The sequence below is a fragment of the Crotalus tigris genome, unplaced genomic scaffold (assembly GCF_016545835.1).
Source record: "Crotalus tigris isolate CLP2741 ecotype Arizona unplaced genomic scaffold, ASM1654583v1 scf7180000017625.6296891, whole genome shotgun sequence".
Classification (NCBI taxonomy): Eukaryota; Metazoa; Chordata; class Lepidosauria; order Squamata; family Viperidae; genus Crotalus; species Crotalus tigris.
In genome coordinates, this window is record NW_024096520.1 from 3,961,518 (window position 1) to 3,987,766 (window position 26,249).

The 26,249-nt window shown below is 41.9% G+C and overlaps 1 protein-coding gene across 2 annotated transcripts in view; it reads right to left on the minus strand.

The window, feature by feature from the left end:
- Nucleotides 1-25,413, minus strand: part of RBM6 (RNA binding motif protein 6) — an 86,408-nt gene extending 60,995 nt beyond the window's left edge. For both annotated transcript variants that reach the window (XM_039333865.1, XM_039333856.1), the window contains exons 1-2: nt 25,312-25,413; nt 19,582-19,664 (exon numbers count right to left, since the gene is read on the minus strand). In XM_039333865.1, coding sequence (XP_039189799.1) covers nt 19,582-19,625 — 44 coding nt within the window. In that variant the 5' untranslated portion in view covers nt 19,626-19,664; nt 25,312-25,413. The remainder of the gene's footprint in view (nt 1-19,581; nt 19,665-25,311) is intronic.
- Nucleotides 25,414-26,249: the final 836 nt, after the last annotated feature.

Below are 26,249 nucleotides of genomic sequence, written 5' to 3' on the forward strand. Positions count from 1 at the left end.
AACATGATTTATTTAGGACACTTGACTCCTTTCTAGAGAAAAGCACACATAGAAAATATGTTTGAAATTAAGGCTCAAAACTATCTCTAGTAAACTTAGTTTGCAAGAATTTGAGCAATTATATAATTTACTCAAACACACTAAAAAAATAAACATAAATATAAATGTTTTGTTGTTTCCTTTTATTCTTCTAGTAAAGGTGTAGAAGAGTTGGCCCTATCCCAATATAGATGTTTTGTACAATTCCTTATTAGCTGGCAGTTCTTGGAAGGATACAAATTCATAAAAAAAAATCAATTCAACCTTAGGGCCAACATCACTTTTTTAGTACTGACATTCTTTCTCATAAATAGTTAGTTCTCTGCTCATCCCTTACCACAGGTATGGAAACATTTATTTTTTGTCCCTTCCATTATCTTGACTTATGTAGCGGGATACTACAGAGACAACTTAGGAAAGAAAGTAATGCATATGAAGGCTGAAGCCTTGACATTAGATCTCTTTTACCCCTGTTCAGTTGTATACATCAGAGGTCCCAAACCCCAGGGCCACGTTACAGTCCATGCCTGTTAGGAACTGGGCCACACAAGCAGCAGGCAAGTGAGTGAAGCTTCATCTGAGCATTCACAGGATCTAGGTTACCCATGAAACCATTCCCACCCCCTCTGGTCCATGGAAGACAATTTTTCTTCCAAATCTGGGCCAGAAAGATTGGGGACCATTGGTATATATTATTAAAAAAAAACAGGGATAAAACAGCATCAAATAATTTCAACCTTTCATTTCCCTGCAACAGTCAATAATGTAATATTCTTTCCTGTGTACCTATTATATTGAAGAAAAGTTATTTACACTAATAGATATAACCCAATGATCAAGGAAATGCAGCTACAGGTGGTCCTCAACGTATCACAACAATTGGGATTGAGACTGTCATTTTAGATTGGCATGGTTTTAAAGTGAGATATCATATGACTACAAAAAGCGAGATATAACACTATTCCAATAGCAATCCCAGCACTCCCCATTGTAGTCATTAACCAAAAATTGTGGGTTGTTAAGTGACCAGTCAAGGCATTCCAGGCTTGGTCCCTCTCAATACCAAGCCTCAATAAGGTAAAGGACTGCCTCCAATTTCTTCCACCCACCTACAATATTTCCCTCCCATCTTTGCTCCTTGTTAGGTGGCAAGAAACCCCAGAATCACATGGTATTGAGGCTTCTTGCCACACCCTGGGAAGCTACAGATGCCCTCACCATTCTGTACTCTGACACTGCTCCGCTGCCCCAAATGACCTTCCCCATCTTCTTTCTCCTGCTGCTACTGAGATATGTCCAACCCTTTGCACCACAAAGCCAGCAAAAGAAAGTCCCTTTGCACCACACTGCTCGGCCCAGCTAGAATGGGGCTTCCTGGCACAGCATGGCTCTAGGGATGTTTCTTGTTTTCCTGCTTGCTTCTTACTTCTGCTTCTTGCAGTAACCTGGGCTGTGGCAGAGGTTCCTGGTGAACCTCAAGAACCAGAAGCAAGCAAGTAAATAAGCCAGAAACAGTGTCATATCCACAGAAGGTCAGGAAGCTCTGGCCCAGTCTGGCCCAGAAGCATAGTGAAAAAGGGCTTGCTTTTGCTGGCTTTGCCCAAAGGGGCTTCTTGGCACAAAGAGCTAGGCTGGGCATAATTCATCAGCAGCATGGAGCACCCAAAGGTCTGTTGAGGTGGCAGAGTATATAGGGAGGCATGGGACCAAAAGGGCATAGATGTGAGGATGTAGGCGGATGGGGGAGTTAAAGCAATGGATTGCCAAGTGCCCAAATTTTATCATGTGACCTCAATGGCACTGCAATGGTTGTAACTTTTGACACAGGTCATCTCTTTGTTCGGTGCCCTGGTAACTTCAATCATTGAACAAATTACTGTAATTTGAAGACTACCTATATTCAGTTTGAAAGCATAAAAGATCTTTCAGATCCAACGTAAATATACTTGTACAATTTAGTGGCTCCTTAAACAAGTTGCATCTTACCCATAAAAATTAAAGAGACATTAATTTATGGGATCTGTGCAATCCTGGGAAAAGGTGTAGCTTTTTAAGCAGTTTATAAACTCTCCAGAGTATATGCATATGGTTGCACGGGAGGTGCAGAGAGAGAGAGATGGCAAAAAGCTTTTGTCCCAGAAGTGATCATCAGAATGTTTAGACCAGCGATTCTCAATCTTCGTGTGACGGCGACCCCGCCACACGAACGCGCCGCGCATGTGCGGCATGGCGTGCATGCGCAGCAGCGCCCCCATGCGCGGCGCACATGCGCGGCGGCGCCCCCATGCGCGGCGGCGCCCCCATGCGCGGCGCACATGCGCGGCGGCCCCTGGGGGAAAAATGGCGGATCGCGTTGTTTCGCGACCCCCGTAAAATGGTCGATTGACCCCAAATGGGGTTGCGACCCATAGGTTGAGAACCGCTGGTTTAGACGAAAAACAATTCTTCACTAGATCATTATTACTCTTATGATTGCTTAATCCTGCAGAATTGCACTGGTCTTTTATAGCAGCACATCCATAAAAGATGTACATATTCACCACTATCACTCACTATACTTTATACTGAGAACCTCAGGTACTGGTTAACACGTTGAGAATGCCCTTACTTAGAAACAAGTCTAATTCTAATAGGATAATTTACTTTCATATGTGTCTATGGAATCTCAATCTTTTAGGGCAATAATTTTTCCCAAGGGCCACATGAGAAACTGGGATTGTTGTGGAGCGCTGAACCAATGTAACTTGATTTGATGTTCTGAAACTCCATCACCTCAACTCCTCAGGCTATTCCAGGAGAGGGACGAGCGCTGGGCAGCATAGAAAAGTGCTTTCTGAAGCTGATTGAAGGAATGCAGAGCGACTGCTTAGAGCCAGACCTGACTCGGCTTCTTCTCCTGCCTCTTGCAGAATGCTTTTTACATTTGATTTCTAATTTCCGATTAACTTCATTGAGTGCCAGACAGTGACAGCCAAAGGGCCAGATATAGCCTGAGGGCTGTAAACTACCCAGGTCTGATCTAGGGTCTACAAATCTTAGTGCTTTCTTGTACTGGTTTAGAGAAGTTTAAATCTAAAACTATAAGTGGAGTTTTACAGTTAACATTCCACAATGCACAAATGTCATTGATCAATAAAGATAGTCCTTACAGCCATTCATCTGGCAACCATTCTAAGTTATAAAGGCACTAAAGAAAAGTGACTTACTATCCATTCTTTCACATACAATCATCAAAGCATCTCCACAGTCACGTGATCAGAATTCAGGCAATTGGCAACCAGCATGCATTTACGATAGTTGCAGCATGCCAGGGTCAAGTGATTGTCATTTGCAACCTTCCTAGCCAGCTTCTGACAAGCAAAGTCAAGGTAGGAAGCAACTGTGGCAAAATAAATAAATAAATAAAATCAAACACAACTCCCTTAACACCCACCTTACTTAACAATGGAAATGTTGGTACCAAATGTGGTTGTAATTTGAGGACTACCTATAAAAGATGTAAAATCATTTTTCTTCTAGAATGTTTAGAGAAAAAGGGCAAGGGCGATCCCTATAGAAAGTTCAATGAAAAAGGCTGGGAAAAGCCTTTTTTGATGAACTGAATACAACAATATTGAAATTTATCTGGCAAGAAAAAAAGCTAGAATTAGAGTGAAAATGCTACAAGAAGCGAAAGCAAGTGGAGGATTTGGACTACTGGACTGGAGGTTATACTAACAAGCAACTATTTTAACATGGCTTAAAGAATGGATAATGCTTAGAGACAAAAGACTATTGTGCCTAGAGGGGCATGACCTACATATTGGTTGGCATGCCTTTCTGTAGTATGGGAAGAATAAAATACATAAATACTTTCAAAACCATTTTATAAGGAATGCACTTCTTTCAGAATGGGAAAAAATAAAAGAAAAAAATTATATTAAGATACCTGAATGGCTTTCAACAATGGAAGCTTTTGCTTACCCAAATTTAATTAACTACGATAAAGTTGTGACTTATAAAGATATTTTGGACAATGAAAGAAAATTGAAAGACAGACAAGATTTACAAGAACAAGGTATTATCTAGCATGGTGGCCATATCTGCAAATTCAAACGAGATATGAAAAAGATGTTAAAACAATGGGATTTTATAAAGGACAAAATTTGATCAGATACTGCTAAAAACAGATGAAAAGTTGATTAAGAAACTCTATAGATTTCTGTTAAACTTAAAGATGGAGGAAGAACAAGTAAAAGAAACAATGATAACATGGCCAAAGAACTTTGGATATAATATAGAATTAGAAGACTGGCAAAAGTTATGGGAAAGAAATATTAAATTAACTAAAGCAGTAGCATATAAAGAAAACTTATATAAAATGTTTTACAGATGGCATATGACACCAGTGAGATTAGCAAAAATGTTTAAAAATACTTCAAACAACTGTTGGAAATGCAAACAAAGACCAGGTACTTATTATCATATCTGGTGGACATGCCCTAAAGCAGTGGTTCTCAACCTGTGGGTCGGGACCCCATTTGGGGTCGAACGACCATTTCACGGGGGTCGCCAAACCACGTTGTCCGCCATTTTTTTCCCTTTTCCCTAGCTGACCTACTCCCTCTTATTGGTGGCCACACCCACTTGGGGGTCATCACAACATGGGGAACTGTATTATGGGGTCACAGCATTAGAAAGGTTGAGAACCACTGCCCTAAAGCAAAAAGATTTTGAGTTAAAATAAATTTATGGTTAGAGAAAATGACTAAAAAACAAATAGACTTTAAACCAGAATTATTTTTGTTAGGAATAATAGGAGCAAATGATGAGAAAGATTGCGGATATTTAATACTACACATACTAACGGCAGCAATAATTGTATTTGCCCAACATTGGAAAAATGAAAATTTACCAGCTGAAGAAGTACTAATTAAGAAAATTTTAGAGTGTGCAGAAACGGATAATTGACTTTAAAGATAAAAGAGAAAGAAGACTCAATGTATTTTAGAACATGGGATCATTTCTATCAATGGCTAGAAAAATGAGTAAGAGAGAAAGGAATGTGATATGTAATTTTGAATATATATTAACAAGAAGGCTATTGAGCGATTAATTAACATATTGTTTATGATAATTGTTATCTATTATTGTTTGTTAAACCCATGAACCCAGACATGCTATTTGCTAAATATTGAGAATGTTATTTGAAAAATCCCCAACCCCAACCCTGTCTATAAGGGAATGGGGATTACTTCTCCACGTAATTCGCCAGAATTACAAAAGGAATTCTGCTGCAGGAAAATTTTGTTTAAAACTACACATCTCTAGTGCAAATATCAATGCAGGTTTTGCAACTGTATTAGTAACTATATTAAAACTATTGCAGTTTAACGCTCAGAATATATGGAATCAAATATCTACAGTAAAATAACCAAACTGTAAGAAGCAATCAACAAATAAAAGGTTAGGAAACTTAAAGCTAATTGACAAATACATTTCCCTAGACTGGATTATCAGCACAGCAACTCAGGATGAAAGTAATGAACAGCAAGCAACAAACCCTTATTTTTTAGAAGCTTGAAATAAGCATGCACTTTCATTCATTAGCTCTGTATGAAGCAAGTTGGTTTATATTAGCAGTGCATAATAGTATTGGAAATGTTAAACCAGATGTATATTAGAGCTTTGTTTCAGACTACCATGTGGTAACAAAGGTGGCAAAATGTGTATATATATTTTCACCCTTATCACATCTATTCAGGGCAACTTGGCAGGATGGAATTTGATGGGCACCTGAAGTACCACTGTGAAAAATATTCTAAACATCTGTTATATAAAACTGATCATATTTCCTCTAAGTTGGATGTGGCTTTCTGGCAAGTCCTATTGATTTGACAGAGGCATGTCTGGCTCTGTTACCTGGGATGGGTTTGAGCCTTTTAAAGCAAGCTATGAACTTGGCCACTGTATATTAAATGCATGTCCCTCTGGTTGGCTAAGATTTCCTAGGATACATGTCTGCATCCAGAGTGGTGAATTCATACTTGAGGAAAGGTGGACACTTTAAAAAGCAGTGTTCCACTCGCTTATTGAGAAACCATCACTGGTCCCAAACACAATGTACAATTTTTGTGCTGCCTCCATCATATTCCTTTTTAGAGAAGGTCATTGATAAGGTGGCTATACTACAGCTTGAGAAAGCCCTGATTTCCACTTCAAATGTGGAAAGAAGGTCAAGATGTTATGAAAATGAAGAATTACAAATCAATCTCATTATTAAACAAAGACTGTAAACTTTTTGCTGCAGTTTTGGCAGAAAGATTAAAAAAGTTTTATAGGTATATTTACAAAGATCAATCTGGCTTTCTGCCAAAAAGACAGTTAAAGGATAACATGAGGTCTGTTTTGAATATTCTTGAATATTTACAATACCATAATGAAAAACAGGCAACTTTAATACTCTTAGATGTAGAGAAGGCCTTTGATAATCTAAATTGTGCTTTTATGCTTCAAGCTCTGAAAGAAATGGACTTTGGAGAGAATTTTATTTTATTTATTTATATGTTACAGCAAGCAAAAATTGTTATTAACGGTGATTTAACCAATTCATGTGAAATTCAAAAGGGTAAGAGACAAGGATGTCCAATGTTTTTCCTGTTATTTTGGTGTTGGAAATTTTAAACAGAGATATCAAACAAGATGAGAAAATAACAAGTATAACTATCAAAAGAAAGTTTATAAATTGAGGGCATTTGCTGATGGTTTGGTTATATTCTTTCGAGATCCAAAAAATAATATAGAATATTTGATGAGGAAATTAAATGAGTTTGAGGTTTTAGCGGGTTTTAAAACAAATAAACAGAAAACAACCAAGGCTTATTAAGAATATGATTCCACAGGACTGTGATGTATTGACTAAAAGTCTGGCTTTAGGACTGAGAAAAAGGTGAAATATTTGGAGTCATATTGACAAATACAAACACAAAACTGTTTCAAAATAACTATGTGCCATTCTCTGAAAATATGACCCGGTCTTATTTTTATTTTTGATTCCAAAAGAGGCACTAGGTCTTATCTGGGGGGAGGGTGTGTCTTTTCCACTCATCTCCAGCACCCACAGCTTCACCCAGCCAGCCCACTTCTTCTGCAGCCGAAGGAGCAGCTTCATTCTGCAGATGAGAATGGAGCTCCGGTCTGCATTTCGCAGTCAGAGGCCTTTCCGGAAGATGAATCCTTAGCTCAGTTCTCGGCTGCAGTGGCCTTCCAGAAACGCCTCTAACTGCAAAATGCGGGCCTGGGGATGCTGCAGAAGAAGTGAGCTGGCAAGGAGAGGCCTGGCTGCAAGGTAAGTGAGTGTGGGGCACAAGGGGAGCTCCACATCCCCACCCCAGCTTGATTTTTAGGTGTGCTACGGCTTATTTTTGGGGTAGGGTTTACTTTTGGGGAAACACGGTAAAACGTTATTGAATTTGAATTTGGAAAGTGAATATGTAAAACATTGTATGTCAGTGGGCAAGGAATTTTAAATATAATGTAAAGCTTGAACAATGGGAGAATATGTGGACAAAAGGTTTAAAATTTACACTAAATTTCAATTTAAAAGAAAATGTCTGTAAGATTATGTTATTGTTGGTATTTAACACCAGATAAGTTATCAAGAATGTATAAAGGTACTTCAAATGAATGTTGGAAATGCAAATGTAAAGAAGGAACTTTTCTATCATTTATAGTGGACATGGGATAAACCAAAGAAATATTGGAGTAGGATTCATATTCTAATACAGAAGATTCTTAAAGTGAATATAAAGATAAAACCAGAAACTTTTGAGTTTAATGGAAAAAAATTGGAACTTTGATGCGATATATGTTGACAGCAGCAAGATTAATTTATGCACAAAAATGGAAGGACACTTTGAATGCCCACAATGGATGATTGGCTGCAAAAGTTGATGGAGTTAGCAGAGATAGCTAAATTGACTGCTTTATAAAAGAAAAAAAAAACAATTACTTTTGTTTCTATTTGGAAACAGCTTCCAGACTTTGTGCTTAAGGTGAAAAAAAAATGAAACTTTGATGTTGGGTTTTACCAATTAAATAGATTTGTTGTTATAGAAATGGCTAGTTTATACTATTATGTAAAAGTAAAAAAATGAGGTATGATGTTACTATCTTATTCTACTGCACCAAAGGGGGTCAGAAGTCAATGCCTTTTCTTTCTTTTTCCCTTCTTTTCTACACTTTTCCCTTCCCTATTCCCTCCCCTATTTTTTCTATTATTTTTGTACTTTATATTATAAAGTAATAAAAAGGACAACTTGAAGGAAATGGTTTATCTGCAAATCTTTCAGCTGGCTTTGAGACCTGAGTAGGGGATTGAAACATTATTGACTGAACTTGCGGATAACCTCTGCTGAGGGTGAATGCCTACATACTTGGTCTCCATCTCTCAATGACTTTCACTAATGGTCACAGTATTCTTCTTAGCAAACCCAGAGAATAGAGAGAAGGGGTGTTGGTCTTACCTGAACGCCTTTTCTCAGTACGGAGATGGATAATCCACGGATGGGTTTTCTCTGTCTGCCTGCTCTTGAGACCAAGTAGCCAAAGCTTGACACGCCCCCACTTCCTGTGGAGTCCATTCTTAACGAGGGCGAATTGGCTGATGATTGACGAGGTATTGGCTCTCAGCTCCCTACTAGCGGCCTGCTGGCCTTGGGGTGGGTGTGGATTATCCATCTCCGTACTGAGAAAAGGCGTTCAGGTAAGACCAACGCCCCTTCTCCAGTACAGGAGATGGATAATCCACGGATGGGACGTACCAAAGCCTCACTGTCCCAAGGGGTGGGAAACAGATAAGGCCGGTAGATTGATCTCTGAGACAACTTGCTGGAGGACCCTCCTACCAAAGGAGGCGTCCGCCGATGCAAAGCGGTCTATCTTGTAGTGTCGTATAAACGGGGAAGGCGAGGACCATGTCGCGGCCCTGCAAACTTCCTCGATTGACGCCTGGGTAGCCCATGCCGCCGAAGTTGCAGCGCTTCGGGTGGAATGGGCCGTGAGATGACTTGGGGGCGGCAGGGATGATACATTGTAAGCTTCTGCGATACAGCTTCGGATCCACCTTCCAATGGTGCCCGCGGAAACTTTCCGCCCCAAGGTGCCCGCTTGGAAGGACACAAATAGGGCCTCCGATTTGCGGAAGGGTTCTGTACGCTTTATATAACGCTGCAAGGCTCTGCGGACGTCCAATGTATGCCACTGCCGCTCCCGGTCATGTGTTGGATTTGGACAGAAGTTTGGGAGAATTACTTCCTGTGTCCTGTGAAAGAGTGAATTCACCTTCGGTATGAAGGCAGGATCTAACCTAAGGACCACCCTGTCCTTGTGGAAAATGCATAGGTCATTTCTGACTGACAGTGCGGCCAGTTCCGAAATTCGTCTGGCCGATGTGATGGCAATCAGGAACGCCACCTTTAGCGACAGGTGTCGCAAGGAAACGGTCGCCAATGGTTCAAATGGTGACCGAGTGAGTGCGTGAAGGACTCGCGGTAGTTCCCAGGACGGGTACCTGTGAATTACTGGAGGTCTGGTGTTATAGGCGCCCTTGATAAAGGCGCGGATCCTGGGGTGGTGAGCTAAGGGAACCGAATCCGTGCAGGTGAGGAGGGTGGACAAGGCCGCCACTTGCCTGCGGATGGTCGCGGGGGCGAGGCCTCTGTCTAGTCCCTCCAAGAGGTAATCTACTATCTGAGGGATGTAGAGTTTGTGTAAGTCAAACTGCCGTTCCCTGCACCAAAGGCAAAAATTTTTCCAAGTGGAGTCATAAATGCGGTTTGTTGCCGGACGGCGTGAAGCTTGAATTATGGTAATGGCCCCGGGAGAGAATAGTTCCTGTGCCATTATCTGGCGCTCAAGTGCCAGGCGGTCAGTTGTAACCATTGGGGTTCCGGGTGACTGATGGTTCCCTGGTGTAGGGACACTTGATGAGGGGGAATGTTCCATGGGGGCGACTGAGACAGGTTCATCAGGTCGGCGAACCACGGTCTCTGTGGCCAATATGGTGCTACTAGGATCACTTCTGCCCGCTCCTGAATCAGCTTGCGGATGACCGCCGGTATGAGTGGTAGTGGGGGAAAGGCATAAAGCAGACCCTGAGGCCACTGAGTTCTCAGAGCGTCCGTCCCCTCTGCTCGCGGGTTGAAGTAACGAGAGTAAAATCTGGGGAGCTGGGCATTGTCTGATGATGCGAACAGATCGAGGATCGGGTACCCGAACTTGCGGGAGATGTCTAGGAACAAGTTCGGGTGTAGCCCCCACTCCAAAGGGTCCACTGTGGTGCGGCTTAGGAAGTCCGCTTGCTGGTTGTTGACCCCCGATATGTGTTCCGCTTTTAGTGACTTCAGATTGGGCTCTACCCAGCTGAATAGGAGTCGTGACTCTGTCATCAGGGTTTTTGATCTGGTCCCCCCCTGCCGATTGATGTGCGCCTTGGCTGCTACGTTGTCTGTTAGGACTAGAACGTGGTGGCCTCTGATTCTGTCTTTGAATTGTTGCAAGGCTAGGTGGATAGCCCTGAGTTCTAGCCAGTTGATGTTGTTTCTCAGATCCGTGGCGGACCAACGTCCCTGTACAAACTGGGAGTCCAGATGGGCTCCCCAACCATACAGACTGGCGTCTGTAGTGATGGTAACTCTGACTGGTTCCTTGAAGGGTGACCCCTTGGTCACGGCCCGAGAGCACCACCAGCGTAGCGCCCTGCGGATTTGTGCCGTGACCCTGACTAGGTGGTTGGATGCGCTGGTGTTCTGCCGTTGGTACGGGAGCAGAAACCACTGTAGTTCCCGTAGGTGGAGCCTGGCCCAGGGTACAATGGCTATGGCCGATACCATCTTGCCCAATAATTGGGAAAGTGTTAGTATCGGAACTGAACGTTGCCTGTGAACCCAGCGAGCCAGTTCCCTGATGCCGGCCACCCGGTCTTGGGAGAGATAGACCATACAGTTGGTTGTGTCTATCATGGCCCCCAGATGCAGCAGCCTGGACGAGGGAACTGTCTGGCTCTTCTGAAAGTTTACTGAGAATCCGTGTAATTGGAGGACGCGAATGACGGTCCTTACGTCCGCCTGAGCTGTCTGTAGGGATGTTGCTTGGATTAGTATGTCGTCTAGGTAACATTGGACGCGTATTGGGATTTTTCTCAGTTTGGCGGCTACCACTGCTAGTATCTTGGTAAATACCCTGGGTGCCGAAGATAGACTGAAGGGGAGAGCTCTGTATTGGAAGTGTTTTCCCCCGTAACAGAAACATAGGAACCGGCGGTGGTTTGGGTGGATGGGGATGTGAAGGTAGGCTTCCGTGAGGTCTATCGATGCCAGGAAGTCTCCTTCTCTGATGCTTCCCAGGATGGACTGAAGGGATTGCATCTTGAATTTTTTGTATGTGATGTAGCAGTTGAGGTTTTTTAGGTCCAGGATTGCCCTCCATCCTCCTGAAGTCTTTGGAACCACGAAGAGGATGGAGTAAAATCCTCTGCCTCTGTATTCCGCTGGGACCGGTTCTATGGCTTGAATGTCCAACAGGTGTTGGATGGCCTCCTGCATGAGTTTGCGTTTGGTGGGGTTCCTGGAGACCGAGCAGTTGATGAGTCGGTCTGGGGGTGTGACCAGGAACTCCAGGGACAGCCCGGACTGGATGGTTTGTAGTACCCAGTTGTCCGTGGAGGTCTGCTCCCACTGGTGGAAGAGGTGAGCTAGTCTTCCTCCAATGGGTAGGTCTATGTAGGAGTCATTTTGTCTTCCGGTACGGACGACCCGTTCCACGAACGGGTCGTCTCGACTGGTTTTGTTGTCTGGGCTGGAACCCCGGTCTGTCGTAGGGGTGGCCATACGGTTTGTTCTGCCTGGGAGTGAATGGCTTGGGTGCCTGACTGATAGGCGTGGTTGTCGGTTGGCGAAAGGACTGCCTACGAAAGTAAGGTGTGGTACGTTTGTCTGACCTTTTGTTCAAGTGTGCCATGACCTTCCGCTTGTCTTTGTTCTCTACAAGATAGGGGTCCAAGGCCTCCCCAAACAGACCGTTGCTTGAGTAAGGGGCGGTCGCTAGCCGCCACTTAGCCTTGGTGTCAGCTTGCCAGTGTTTTAGCCATAGCATTCTCCTGGCAATTATGTTGGATGCTATGGATCTGGATGAAAAAATGGCCGATTGGAACGTTGCGTCTGCAGCGTATTCCGTGGCTGCTACCATCTTAGCCAGGTCCTGGTGTGTTCGTATGTCCTCCATAGGAACTATGGTTTGTAGTTGTTGCAACCAGATGAGGGTGGCCCGGACAAAAAAGGAGGCCGAGGTGGCTGCTTTGATGGCCCATGCCGCTGTCTGGTGGGTTTTGCGAAAGGCTTGTTCCCACTTTTTGTCATCTGCCTTAAGGGCCTCCACTAGGTCCCCAGCCATGGCTGTCTGGGAGACCAAGGGGGTCCAGGCTTCATCTACTTTAGGAATTTCTAAGGCCTCATTGAGGTCTGTGGCAGTGCTGTATAATTTTTTGTCCGTACCACTCACTGATGGGAAGGAAGCGGGAGAGTCCCATGGCTTCTTGATCCCTTTCAGGAAAATGGCGGGGCAAGGTATATGGTGTTGCGTTGTCACCTTTTCTACGAATACGGGTCTGGATGTGGTGGCCGGTGTCGCTTGCGGCTGAGAAAACTGATCCGTCCCCATGTCCGCAATGGCTGTGGCCTTGCGTATTATCGTGAGGAAGCGGTTGTGATTAAATAATCCCCCTGAGGGGGGCTCAGGGAGGAGTTCCTCATCCTCTGACATAGAGATCCCAGGTTGATCCTCCTCTTGTGGTGAAGAATAACCACTCATGGAGGACTGGGCCGGGGAGACGGGTTCCTGAATGCCTGAGGACTCTGAGGGGAGTTCCGAGTGTGGCATGGCTGAGATGGAGGGCCCCTGGTCGTGGTGGGCGGAGCGCTGTGCTAGGGCTCGGTCCACCACTTTGGTTAATAGGGCCTCTAGCCGTCCATCTGCCCAGATGTCCCCTATGTCATTACCTTTGGGTGTGGTGACCGCAGGTGGAGAGTTGGACTCAGTGGTTGTGCCTGCCGCCGTGGTTGTTTGTTGGGCTGATGTAGATGGCGGATCCAGTGGTTGCGGTGTTCCTGGAATGGACCACGCGCTCTGGGTTGATGTGGATGGACCCAATGGTAATTCCATCTCGGTGGCCGCTATTTGAACCAATTCCAATTGGGCCTGCCTCTGCGCTCTGGAGAACTCCTTCTCCAGGGCCTGGTGCCTACGGCTGGCTTGCTTTTCCGCCAACTTGGAGGGCCTCTTGAGCGAGTGTTTTGTCTTCGCTTTGCACTTGCCTGCCGCCTTCTGGTCAGAAGGTGTGTTGCAGCCGTAATTGGGAGATGGAGGGGTCGTGCTCATGGATTGAGGCAACGAGGGTCCCTCCATTCCGCTTGAACAGTCCCAGAAAAACTGAGAAGACTCTCAGGCAGGCAAGTATTGGCGGGAGCGAAATTGGAACAAGTACCAGGACTATTCCCCTGATCACCCGACCACAACAAAAATATTCTCTCTGGGCTAAGGTCACGGTAGCTGAGGGAGGTACCGAAGGCACGTTTGGAACCACTCTTTGGGTTCCGCCCGGAGGCCTTAGGTGACCAGGCAACGTGCACCAGTAGAAAAAGGAAAAGGGAGGCAAAAAATATCAGTGGCGACCTCAAAAGGGTCTGTAGGCCTGACTTAATACACAACAGGTATCAAATGGCGGTCACCTAGAGCGGAATTTATTCTTATTAATACTATTACTATTATACTAATAATAGGAACAACAACAATAATAAAATAATAATAATAACAACAACAATAATGGTGATGATGATAATATTGTGTGTTCTGCCTTTAGGCCTGTTGGCCCTGCAGTCGCTTAATTTTTAGCTTTAAAAAAATTTTTTTTTTAATTATTATTATTATTATTATTTAAAATTTATGTATTTATTTTTATTATTATTATATTTTGTCCTATTATTATATGTGTGTATCGGGGGTGGAGCGCTGGCTGTGCGCTCCTATTCCGCCTCTATCAGTGATTCCAGATATGATGTGGAGCTTCCTTAAGCTCGGTTTGCCTTTCTCTGGCAAGAGATGGCAGCCGCAGCTCGTTTCTCCCTGAAAACGGGCTTTGCGGATCCCAGGAGGGTTCTCTAGCCTCCGTTTCTTGGTTGGGGCTTACTCCCTTCCTGTGCTTCGGCTTTTTAAAAAGGAGGGTGGCTGCGGCTCGTTTCCCTCTGAAAATAAGCTCCGCAGCCTCCCAGAAGCTGCTTGTGCCCGGGGATTTAAATTTGGCGCGCTGGTGACGTTTTAAGGGAATCCCAGTCAGGGATTGCCTTTGTTGCCTGAAAACGGCAACTAAAATGGCGCCCGCGGTTGCCCTGGGCTGCTAGGGAATCTCCGATGATCCGAATTCAAGTTTGAATCCGGACCTGGAGATTGTTATTTTTTCCCCCAATTTGAGGAAAAAATCCCTTGGAAGGTTGGGGAGAAAAGCTCAGCAAGTGGTCTCTGCTGATGCCTTTCCCCCCCCCCTTTTCCACCTCCAGAGCCCTGGGGCTGGCTGGGATCCGTGGGGAGTTTCCCCCCCCCACACCCCCTTTTTCAATTTTAATATAGGATCAGGGATGATCCCAAGGAAAACTTAGTGGTTGGGGAAAAGGTTCAGCAAGTAGTCTCTGCTGATGCCTTCTTCCCCCCCTTTCCACCCCCCAGAACCCTGGGGCTGGCTGATATCTGTGGGGAAGTTTCCCTCCCCATCGATCCCCTTTTTAATTTTAGGTTTGAGATCAGGACTGATCCCCAGAAAATTTTGTGGTTAAATTCCTATAGGTGGCAATTTTTTTTTTTTTTTTTTTTTGGAAGGGGAAGCCAATTATCAAGGGATAATCAATCAATGGATTTCTTGTCTAACCTGATAAGCTGAGAGCCACGCCAAAACGAGTCTTCTCGAGCAGAGACCAAGTTAAGAATGGACTCCACAGGAAGTGGGGGCGTGTCAAGCTTTGGCTACTTGGTCTCAAGAGCAGGCAGACAGAGAAAACCCATCCGTGGATTATCCATCTCCTGTACTGGAGAAAGAGGCAGGGTTGCAATGATTCTCCTTCTTCCAAAGTTGATTTCAATCAGTGTTGTTAGTAAAGGAGAGATCTGACCCAGACTCCTCCTTTGTGGGATCCCTCAAGATTCTATTGTCTCCCATTCCTGTTTAACTTTAACGTAGAGTTGACTGATGAGGTCATCTGCCAGCACAGGGTTAGGTATCATCAGTATGTATGAATTCATCACAGACAGTATTGGGAGATACTTGGTCATCTTCTGAATGGATTGCTTCAATATACTCAATATACAGCTGCTCTTGAAGGCCATCCAGAAGTTTCTACCGGTCCAGAATGCAGTGGCATGGAAAATTATGGGAGCAGGGGCTCCAGAAGGCTTCCAGATGCAATTCAAAGGACTGATTATCAGCTATAAAGCCATATTATTTGCAAGACTATCATTCTCCACTTGTTTTTGCTTGACCCACTAGATTTAGCAGGTTGGGCATGTTCTGGATGTCATCTATTAAACTATGCCATCTGGCATTATCTTGAAACTGGACTTTTTCTTTCACAGTTCCTGCTGGTTATTGGTACGCAATAACAATGAGATTTTTTTTGGCTCTGACCCTGTTTGTATTTTATAAATCCTTGAAGACCTGGATGTTCTCCCAGGCATAAGGCCTATAGATTGGGTGAGCCCATCATTGTAACTGTCTTTGGCATCACTGTAGCTATGTGCTTTTGTTGAACATTCTTGAGTGCTGCTGTGTTATTACTGTATCATATTATTAGTATTAATATTCATTATTTTAGGTTAGAGTTTTGATTCCTATGTTCATTGCCCATAGTCATGATTTCAAGGTAAGCAGCTCTATAAATTGGTAGAATAATCCTTTGCCAGTGCAATTTGATCTCACTACCACCTTGCCCATTCTTAATCTCTCTCTGACACTGTTGAACATTCACAACAATCAATAGACCAGAATAGGACCAGGAAATGGCAAAAGGGGAAAAGAGATATTGTTCACAAGGAAAAAAAAATACAAATAACATTTACAATTATTTATATGATCTTACATATGGGTAAATGAAGCAGGATGGAGACCCAGTCACAAAAGTGATTAAAATCTTAAAATGTGTAAACAAAGTTAAAGACTGAAATGCTATAAAAAGAAAGAAGGGATAGGGTGACAAGAAAAGGAGTGTAATGGAAAATTCAGTTAACATTGGAGGTTTAAACAAGAATGGGAATGCAGATGATTACAAACTAAATCTAATAGTCATAGAAAATTCTGCAACACACACAAACATACAAAAAGAGATCCTGTGAAAGAATGAAATATGATTACAATGATAGTCAATAATTAAATCTTTGTCTCCACCTATCAACGGTCACTCAGATTTGAGGACTGATTTGTCAATTCACCTTCCCCTTTAAAGACACTGATTTTAACAATCCCCATTTTTAGATGTAGTACATCTTTCTGTTCTTTCCAGTAAACCAAACCCCTATACTACATATCCAAAGTAGAGCACGTGGAGAATTCTGCATCAGTGACAGGATGAGTTAAGACACAAGTTTTCCCAACTCAGGTGATTTATAAAAGAATGTGCATTTCCTTATCCAAGTTGTATTAAATCACTAAATATAACACTAAAAAGTGTAGAAGAGGAATGTTTGAGGCATTGAAAATAACATGGTATCAGTGCAAGGCAGACTTCTGTAAACAAATTATTTCATTAGTAAGTCACAATTAAGAAAGCATCTCCATTTGTCCAACTTATCTGATACATCCACTCATAAGAGGGCCTCCAAAAATGTCAAGAAATTTTGTCTTTAGTCTCTGAAAATTGGTATTGAAATTAGGATAAGATATGCTACAGTTCTTACAAATGATATCATTTTTAGAAGTTCTACATTTTCATATTTCTTGCTTTGATGTTTGTTAAAAAACTATTGCTACTATATAAACCTACTCATCTAATGATCTTATCTCTCATCAACTAACATTCAACAGAAACATACTTTACAATGCTGTATTGTATGATGAAGCTATGACAAACTTTGAGAAATATACTGTTCTGAGAAATCCTTTAAGGTGTAGACAGTTTAATTTGCTTTTAGCATTTTAGTCCCAAATGGAATGCATCCGAGTGTTCTTACTGCCTCATCTATCTCACATTGTTGGTAATAAAGTTTCTGCTTTGTTTAATCTTCCCGAAACAAAAGACTGCAGATTTGTTATATAGATCTCAAACCACATACAAACCCTCCCTTCAAGGGCCATGCAAATAATATTCTACAAGATGAGAAGGTTTGACAAACAGTCAAATTTTAAGCTGATGTAAAAAAAATACCACTATCCAAATCTATTTAGAACAGCATTCCATAAACAAGGCACTATAGGTAAGAAAGCCCTTTCTCATATTTATACCTCATAGGATGTTTTGGTGCTATGGTGGGAGATGTGATGTTTTCTTTGTAGCATGGAAGAGCTGTTTTATTTTTGTGTTTTTATTGGCTGCTGTTGTGAGCCAGTAAGATAATTGTGTATAAAATTGGGTCTGAAATATCATCACATCACTTTGAATGTGGATTGAGAATACACTATAAATCAGTGCAGTAAATAAGTACTTATCTTATTAAGTTATTTCAGATTGGCTAAAGTAAATCTTAAATAGAATCCATTTGCACAATGAATCTTCTTGGGCTTGCTCTTTCTTGCAAGAGCTGCTGTTGAGGATCATCAGGTTGTCTGAAGATGGACTAGGATGTGGTACACGAGGAGGCAACTAATGGGGAAATTTGATGCATTTCGTAGGGAATGGCTGCAAAAGCAGAAACACTTTCCTGCTTTTACAAGTAATCCCTGAATTGAAGCCACCATCAATATTCTTGTGTGAACTAGAAGTATAATTTTGGGGAACGTTACAATCTACATCTTATCACTATCTCTGATTCACACTTATTTTTCTTTTACTAAATTCATTATTAAAAAAGCAGTTGATGAATTCATGTGCCTGTTCAAATTCTAACAAGTCACATCATACTCATGAATCTGTGTGGTAAGATTTTTTTTGCCAATAAATATTTAATATAGTTGGATTCTTAATTAACTTGAGTCAGTACTGATCAAAGAAGGCTTTTATAGAACAAGATCAATATTCTGCTTAGGTCTTATGTATAGCCTGAGCTATATATAGCACATGATAGTTTTGATCTATGCCAATCCATCCTGGAGCTACTTCATAGTTCATCAGTGCCTCCATAGATTTGTGCCTATCTTATGTGCATTTAGTAGGCACGCTATATGCATAAAGTGTAAATACATCTTCTTTATCTGCTTTTTAATTATTGTACATTAATATTTTCAATTTATTTTTTCCAAAATTATTAATGTACTTTTCATTATTACTGTTAAGTTTCTGCCTTCAGATTCCCATTCTGTGATATAGTGAAAGAATAGTTGTTGTCTTATGTTTTATTAATTAAATTGTAACTAAATTGAGACAACATAGTATGGTAAGATATAAACTATGGTTTATCACAGTTAGGTTCACACAACATATTAAAACCAAACAAATCTTGCTAGAGTACAGGATGGTGTATGAACTCAGCAAATATACAGTAATTTTAAAAGACTCTATAATAGTGTAAGGTAAAAACTAAAGAAAGCCAAAGCAAAGTACTAGGTAGCCTCAAATTTATGTTGTCAAGCTAACTGCTCTTTGATCATATAAAAAATGAAATTATCTCTTATTTGACCATGCATAATGTCCTAAAACTAGCTGAACACTTCTTTTCACATTAAGACTAAAAGCAACTCAGAAAAGGTTTTAGATATCTCTATAATATGCAATACTATTAATGGCATGGCAGAGAATATTCTAAATTTCTCTTTTATCTTTTTAAAAACAATTTTAAAAACTGCACTAACATATATTTCTCTCAAAGGGCATTCTGATTACATTTTTATTATGGGCATCACATTTTTGAGTTGCACACAATGTAATTATACTGAATATATTCATAGAACAAAAGTCAGCTACACTAGACAAACCAAGCAACACAAATGTTAAGCTATTGAATATTTCCTTTTGAGTCTTTCAGCCATAAACACATCTAGAAACCAGGTCACATATTTAACTTTTCATTTTTTAACATTTTAACATATTTTAAGCACATAAGGAGCTATGTACAGAAAGAATCTAATTTGCTGTTACTATACATAATCAGGATGACCTGCAAAATGTTGCTATTTAGATTGTTCCCATTCAACATTTCAGCTAGTTCTTTCTTCCTTTATGATGTTCCATTCAATTTCTCTTCACTTATCTCTTTTCTGGAGAGGCATCAATTCCTCCTCCATCCTATTTTTATCCAGTTGTAGCATTGCATGGTGCACAATGTCTATGTAGGAAAGTTATCATTAATAAATATATTTCATATTGAAATACTTACCGGAAAGGACCCATTCTATTAGCTGAATGAGGGTGTCCCCACATTTTGTTCCAACAGACACCAGATAGCAAATTCTGAAGACTCTATGGAATAGAAGAGTAGCAAGAACAAAATGTAATTATCCTAAGTAAGCTATATAAATTAGCAGGCATATTAGCTGAGCTACCTATTTAAAACCTTTTATATTTTCTTGAAACATTCAGGTAAAAGTAATTCTGAGAGTTTATTTGAAATAATAAGACTAATTCAGAGTTTCTCAGATGTATCTGGTTCACCACTACATTCTTCTGAAAGTGACCAGTGATCCCTAAGAATTCTTATGTACTACCGTGTTTCCCTGAAAGTAAACCCTACTCAAAAAGTAAGCTCCAGCTCATTTTCGGGGGGGGGGGGGTTATATAAGCCTTCCCCCAAAAGTAAGCTGTAGCACGGGATAGTGCGAGTTGGCCCAGATCTTCCATGGAACTGCCAGAGTGACCTCCCGCTGCCAGTCTGCCAGGGCCCTTCGCCAGCGGCTGCTGGTAAAACCACACCACCCACGCCTCTGCCTTTGGGCTGGTGGGTGCCGTCAGCCTCCCTGCCTACCCCCCCCCCCAGATGCTTCTCAGCCTTTGCCGCATGTTTGTGGGGCAAAAAAAAAAAAAGTTCAATCAGCTAACTTCTTGAGATCTCGCGAGACGTTAGAAAGTTTTTTTAGTTTTGTATATATATTTTTTGTCCCACAAACACGCGGCAAAGGCTGAGAAGTGAACAGAGACACGCAATGCAACTGAAAGGCAGGTTAGTAAAAAAAAAAAAAAAACGCTTGGGGAGCCAAGGGCATCTGGGCGGGGGCAACCTTACCCTGCGCAGCTTCGGCAGGTGTCCGGCAGGCAGAGGGAAGCAACTCCACCACCACCACCTGCTTCACCTCCTTACCTCATGGTGGCAGCAGCAGCCGCCGGCCGAGCAAAAAGCGATCCGGCGGGAGCAGCGGGTAGAGGCCAAAATTGCCCAGCTGATATGAGAGGTGCAGCGCCTGCCAGGGCCCAAAGAGCGCCAGGTTCAGCCCTTAGGCCAGCGCCTGCAGCACCAAGTAGGCGTGTAGGCTGGCGGCACTCACCAGCCCAAAGGCAGAGGTGTGAGTGGCGCGGTTTTACCAGCCGCTGCTGGCGAAGGGCCCTGGCAGGCCGGCAGCAGAGGGTCACCCTGGTGGTCGCACAGAAGATTTGGACTGACTCACCCTGCGCCAGGCTCGGCGCCCTTTCCGCCGCTGCCTACGACCACACCAGTACCGTACCTGGTCCGCCACCATGCTCTCGCCGCTGCATTGCTTCTCCACCCCATGCACAGAACCTGCACCATCCCCGCGCTCTTGTGGCCTACTGGTGCCGGTACCAGCAAAAAGTAAGCCCTCCCTGAAAGTAAGACCTTCTGCTTACTACAGAGCCCAAAATAAAGTAAGACAGGGTCTTACTTTCAGGGAAACACGGTAGCTGTTGTGTCTTATCTTACTCAGAATGCTCTAATTGAAAGATATAAAAGTCCTTGATGCTCTCTGAGCATGATTGTTCGCTTGCAGACATCTCATTACCTGACTAGGTAACATCATCAATGCTTGTGATTGTGGAATTTGTCCCTATTTATATACAGTAAGTTGCCCTGCCAGGGTTTGTGGGTGTTTTTTCCCCTTGGTAGTTCCTTTATTCGGGTATTGATTTCTGCTTGATTGTTTGTCTGGTGTTAATCCCTGTTTATCTTGTTGTAGGCTGCTGGAGAGTATAGGTATTTTTGTTTCCTCTTTTTTAGTGTCTCCTTTCAATGGTGTGTAATTGTGGTTTCTGTCTATTGATAGCTGATTTGTATATTAAAAGATATAACCTAGAAAACAGGCCAGCATATTTCTCACACAATTGCATCTTTTGGGCTTCTTCCAGTGTTTATATCAGCCTCTCCAATTTAATGATTTTCAAATACATTGGCTTATTTCCTTATTACCACTAAATCAAACTGAAGACTAGTATATATTAAACAGCTTTTATATCCAGTAAATGCAAAAGTGGAAAACACCTCCTATTTTTGCTTCATCACAAAAGATAGCTAGTTTGCCATTTTCACAAACAATTAAACTCCCATTTAATTACACTGTGTTGTATAATAGAAACCTCTGTTTAGGGCAGGCGTAGGCAACCTTGGCTCTTTTATGACTCATGGACTTCAACTCCCAGAACTCCTGAGCCAGCCAAGCTGGCTCAGGAATTCTGGGAGTTGAAGTCCACGAGTCATAAGAGCCAAGGTTGCCTATCCCTGGTTTAGGGCAAGCCTCAAATTGCTTTCTATATGGGAGATTTCTTACTTACATAGAACTTTCTTTCTTATATACAGTAATGAAAATCCAGAAACCAGACATTAGAAATATCAACAGAGAGAAACAAATACTTCTTTCAGTTTATGTGCATTCTATCTTGCCCATAAGGTCACATTCTAACCAAGAAAAAAAAAAACCTTAAGCAGTAAGACTACACAGCTACTAAGTAGAATTCAGTGACAAAGAACAAAGAACCCCAAATCTCCTTAAGTTCATACAGCAAAAGTGAACTGGAATATAGAACCCAAGAAACAGAGCAGGGGAAAAAATAATCACAGAGTCTAAGTAACAGTAATAAAATTATTTCAGAGATTCAAAAACATTACCACATTAGGGAGGCCCTTTTTTTCTCTCATCAGCCCATTACTATTAGCTGAAACACATTTAATTTTGATTCTAGTATTTCTTAAGAAAAGCTAAGAAAATTAACATTGATCCCTTGAATAGAACCACACATACTATTTTAAAGAAAATCATTCCAAAAACTGCTGTTCGGGCTGTCTCAGTCAGAAAACCAAGGTTTACAGATTTGTGGACATGATGTTCCTAAAGTTGAGACGTGTTTTGTTTTGTTTTTTACCTTCCCCTCCAAAAGCAGATATAGCTATTTGAAAAATATATTTGATGACACCAAACATATATTTCACAATATTCTAAAGATGGGCAATCAGATCTTGGGGCCAAGGGCACATATGGGTCGACAGAAACCCACCAAGTTATTTTTAATGATGTGAAATGGAAACTTTCCTTAAGAAAGTTAGTCTTGTTTCCATTAGAAATTTTTCTGCTTGGTAACATGTTTTCAGGGGAAACAAACAAAATTGATTTTTTAATAAGTTCATTTTAAAATACCATCTTGTTTCCTCAGAAAACTTTCTATTTTGAAATTCTATCATATCACTACAGATAATCTTTATTTAGCTACCCAACTGGGGCCATCAACTAGTCTAAGTGAAAGCATGATAATGCTTATGATCATACTTAGCTTTCCTTTGCATTATGCAAAGATCATAAATGTGAGGATAGTAAAGTTACATTGTTATCATCATTGTAATTTCAAACTGTTACTAAATAGATAGCTGCTAAAGAAGGACTATGTGTATTTACTCTTTTTCCTTTTTTTAAAAAAAATCCATTAATTTAAGAAAGGGCTGTATTTAGCATTATTTTTATTATCAAAAATTTCCTTGAAACCTTATAATCATAATACCCATTTTAGAAAATGAAAATAGTGGGCGGCTGCAGCTCAATATTTTGTTTAGAAATCCAGTAAGGGGATAGGAAGCATACTGAATGACAGGAAGAGGGGAGAGTTACCTCATTGCTTAATCTTTTAGTAAACAGGTGCTTTGTGAATCTCCCTAGACTAGAGCAATCATTTTGTGATTAGACACTTCCCCCATCCAAATTATCCGATAAATAAAAACATCCACAACAAGCTCAAGATTCTAATGCAGTGGTGGTGAACCTATGGCACAGGTACCAGAGGCGGCACTCAGAGCCCTCTCTGTGGGCAAGCGTGCCATCACCCCAGTCCTAGGCCTTCAGCTGGGTTTTATAAAACCTTTTCGCTTTAGGCCTCCGCCGCCATGTACAAAAAAAAAAGGTTCAATCAATCAGTCAATTTCAACTTCTCGCGGGGAAAAAAAAGATCTTGCAAAGTTGGAATTGATTGATTGAACTTTTTAGTCCCACCCAGTCTGCTGTTACCACTGCAGCCACGCCCACTCAATGGGCCATGCCCACCCAATGGCCCACGCCCACTCAGCACCCAATGATGCATAAGTGGGTTTTGGGTTGCAGTTTGGGCACTCGGTCTCTAAAAGGTTCGCCATCACTGTTCTAATGTATTTAGCAAGAAAAAACAAATTGCCTAACCTTTCTACAAATATTAAGTTTACTTCTAAAATCTCTTCAGCAACTTCAGTTGATTCAACTTCTGGAAGTATATTTTGTTTTTTGTTTTTTCACTTGCATTGGCTTCTAGTTTGTTTTTATACCCAATTCAAAATATTAACTTTAAAGGTCTTTATAATTTAAACCCAAGATGTTCTAAAGAGGCTTCCATTAGAGCCTGAAGTTCCAAACAAATACACAGGATTCCATTACTTATCACTAACTGATGCACAACATTGCCATATAGGATAAGATCTCTTCAGCATTGTTGTCTAGATTCTGAAGCCATTTTCCCTAGAAGCACCAATGCTTTCAATGTTCAACAAACCTGTGAAAACTATCTTTTTTAATTCATATTTTAGCAGTATCATTTTTTTAAATGTTAACCAATTAAAGCTTTATTTGATTTCTTTGGGCAACAAATATACAAAACCTGATAAAACGTTTTGCACCATATAAATGTATTTGCAGACATGTCTTACTAGCAACTTTTACATTTTTTACCAATTATATTTAAAACAGATCTATCATAAACAATTTATGTTTGGTAAGTATTTTAACAACCAAATTTAATGATACTATTTTAATTTGCTTTGGTTATTTATTCAATTTGTACCTGAAATACAAGGATTCTAATTCTCGTTAATACAAACGTGCTGGCATAAATTTGCATAACACTAATTTTTTTGGGGGGGGGCGAGTACATGCAACAGTTCTCATTTTGAAAAAGAATTCTATCTGTCCAACAAAGCAGAAACCGGCTGACAAAACTATTTTAATTAACGATATGAACCGAACAGTTCTGACTGCATAACCTCACTAGAGTCCCAGTAGCCCTACTAAGCCCAGTTAAATATAACAGCTCTGTATAAAGAGGCTCAACAACAGCGATTTTCCTACAAGAGAACTGTTTCCGCTTTCTGTACCATTACTTCAAATTACTGTTCCTATTCAAACTGCGATGCCCCTCAACGACAGAAGGAATCATCGAGCAACAATAACACAGATCAGAGGTATAATATCTGGTAGTAGGAGCAACGGTTCGCAAGGTAATCGGGGAAACGACGCTGTGAACTGAAGAGACTTCTAGATGCGCTCTCTATCGATTCCAACCTGCTCGGGTAACCGCGGGAGATCTCTGTCGCCCCCCGTTCATTTTCAAGAAGCAACACTCTCTCTTCCCAAACTGTTTTTCTTGGCCCTTGATCCAACTCGCCTTAGGAAAACAAAGCAAGACCGCCACCCGCCTCTATTTGCTCCGAGGCGTCACTGTTAAACGTGCGGGAGGCTTGGCCGCGGCCCTGTCAGTGCCGAGCGCGTTTCCCGCGTATCGTTATCTCCCAGGCCAATTCCACCCCCCCCCCGCCGCCCCTCCCCACCTCCAGAGCGGACGATGCTCCGACGCAGGCGATGAGCAAAGGCTAAGGACGTCCCCGCCTCCCCTCCCCCCCCACCGGCGCGGATCCTGAGGAAGGATAAATGCCCACCAGGGAGGCTCAATCCAGCGCCGCTCTTGGGGCCTTCAGCAGAGCTGCAGCAGAGCCGCAGCGCCGAGCGAGACGGAACCGGAAGTTCTGGTACATCCTGCCACGTGATGCGTGGCCCCTACGTCTTGCGGGCGCGGTTTGGGTATTTTGTGTGTGTGTGTGTGTGTCTTTCTGACTTTTAAATCGACACATAATGTATTTTGACATTGCATTATGCATGAAGTGAGATCAAAGTTTTAGCAAATAATAATTGGGAATAATTTGAAAATGGGAAAATATAGTAATCTCCACTCTTAATCTGATGTGGCACTGAACTTCGACTAATATTTGAAAACGATCTCATCCCTGAATACATATAATTAATTTATCCACCCCTACCATTACAATCATTGTGAATATCAAAACTTTCTAAGGCCATAGCTTTATAAATGGGCTGCATTGTGTTAAATCGGTGGTTCTCAACCTTTTTAATGCCGCGACCCCCAACTGGTCATAAGTCGAGGACTACTCTATTGGTGCAGCACTGTTTGCAGAATGGGACTTTTGGCGGGCTCAGCAGAGCAGAGACAGCCTGGACAATTCCTACTGGCTTTTGAAAGCCAATAGAATTAGACTCTATTCAAAGAGTCTATTCTGTTGGCTTTCAAAAGCCAATAGAATACAAGGGAGTAGCACAGCTAAGGAAAAGGGGGAAAAAAATGGCAGACTGCGTTGTTTGGCGACCCCCGTGAAATGGTCGTCTAACCCCAAATGGGGTCCCAACCCACAGGTTGAGAACCACTGTGTTAAATCATCAAATCCTGAGAACAAAATGGCATCAGGAATTATATTTTTGATATGTCTAGGGCAACCTTAAACACTCAAAGAGCCACTTGGACCTGTTTCCCAGAGAAAATAAAATAAAATACAAAGCTGCAAAACTCCCAGTGTAGTGTATT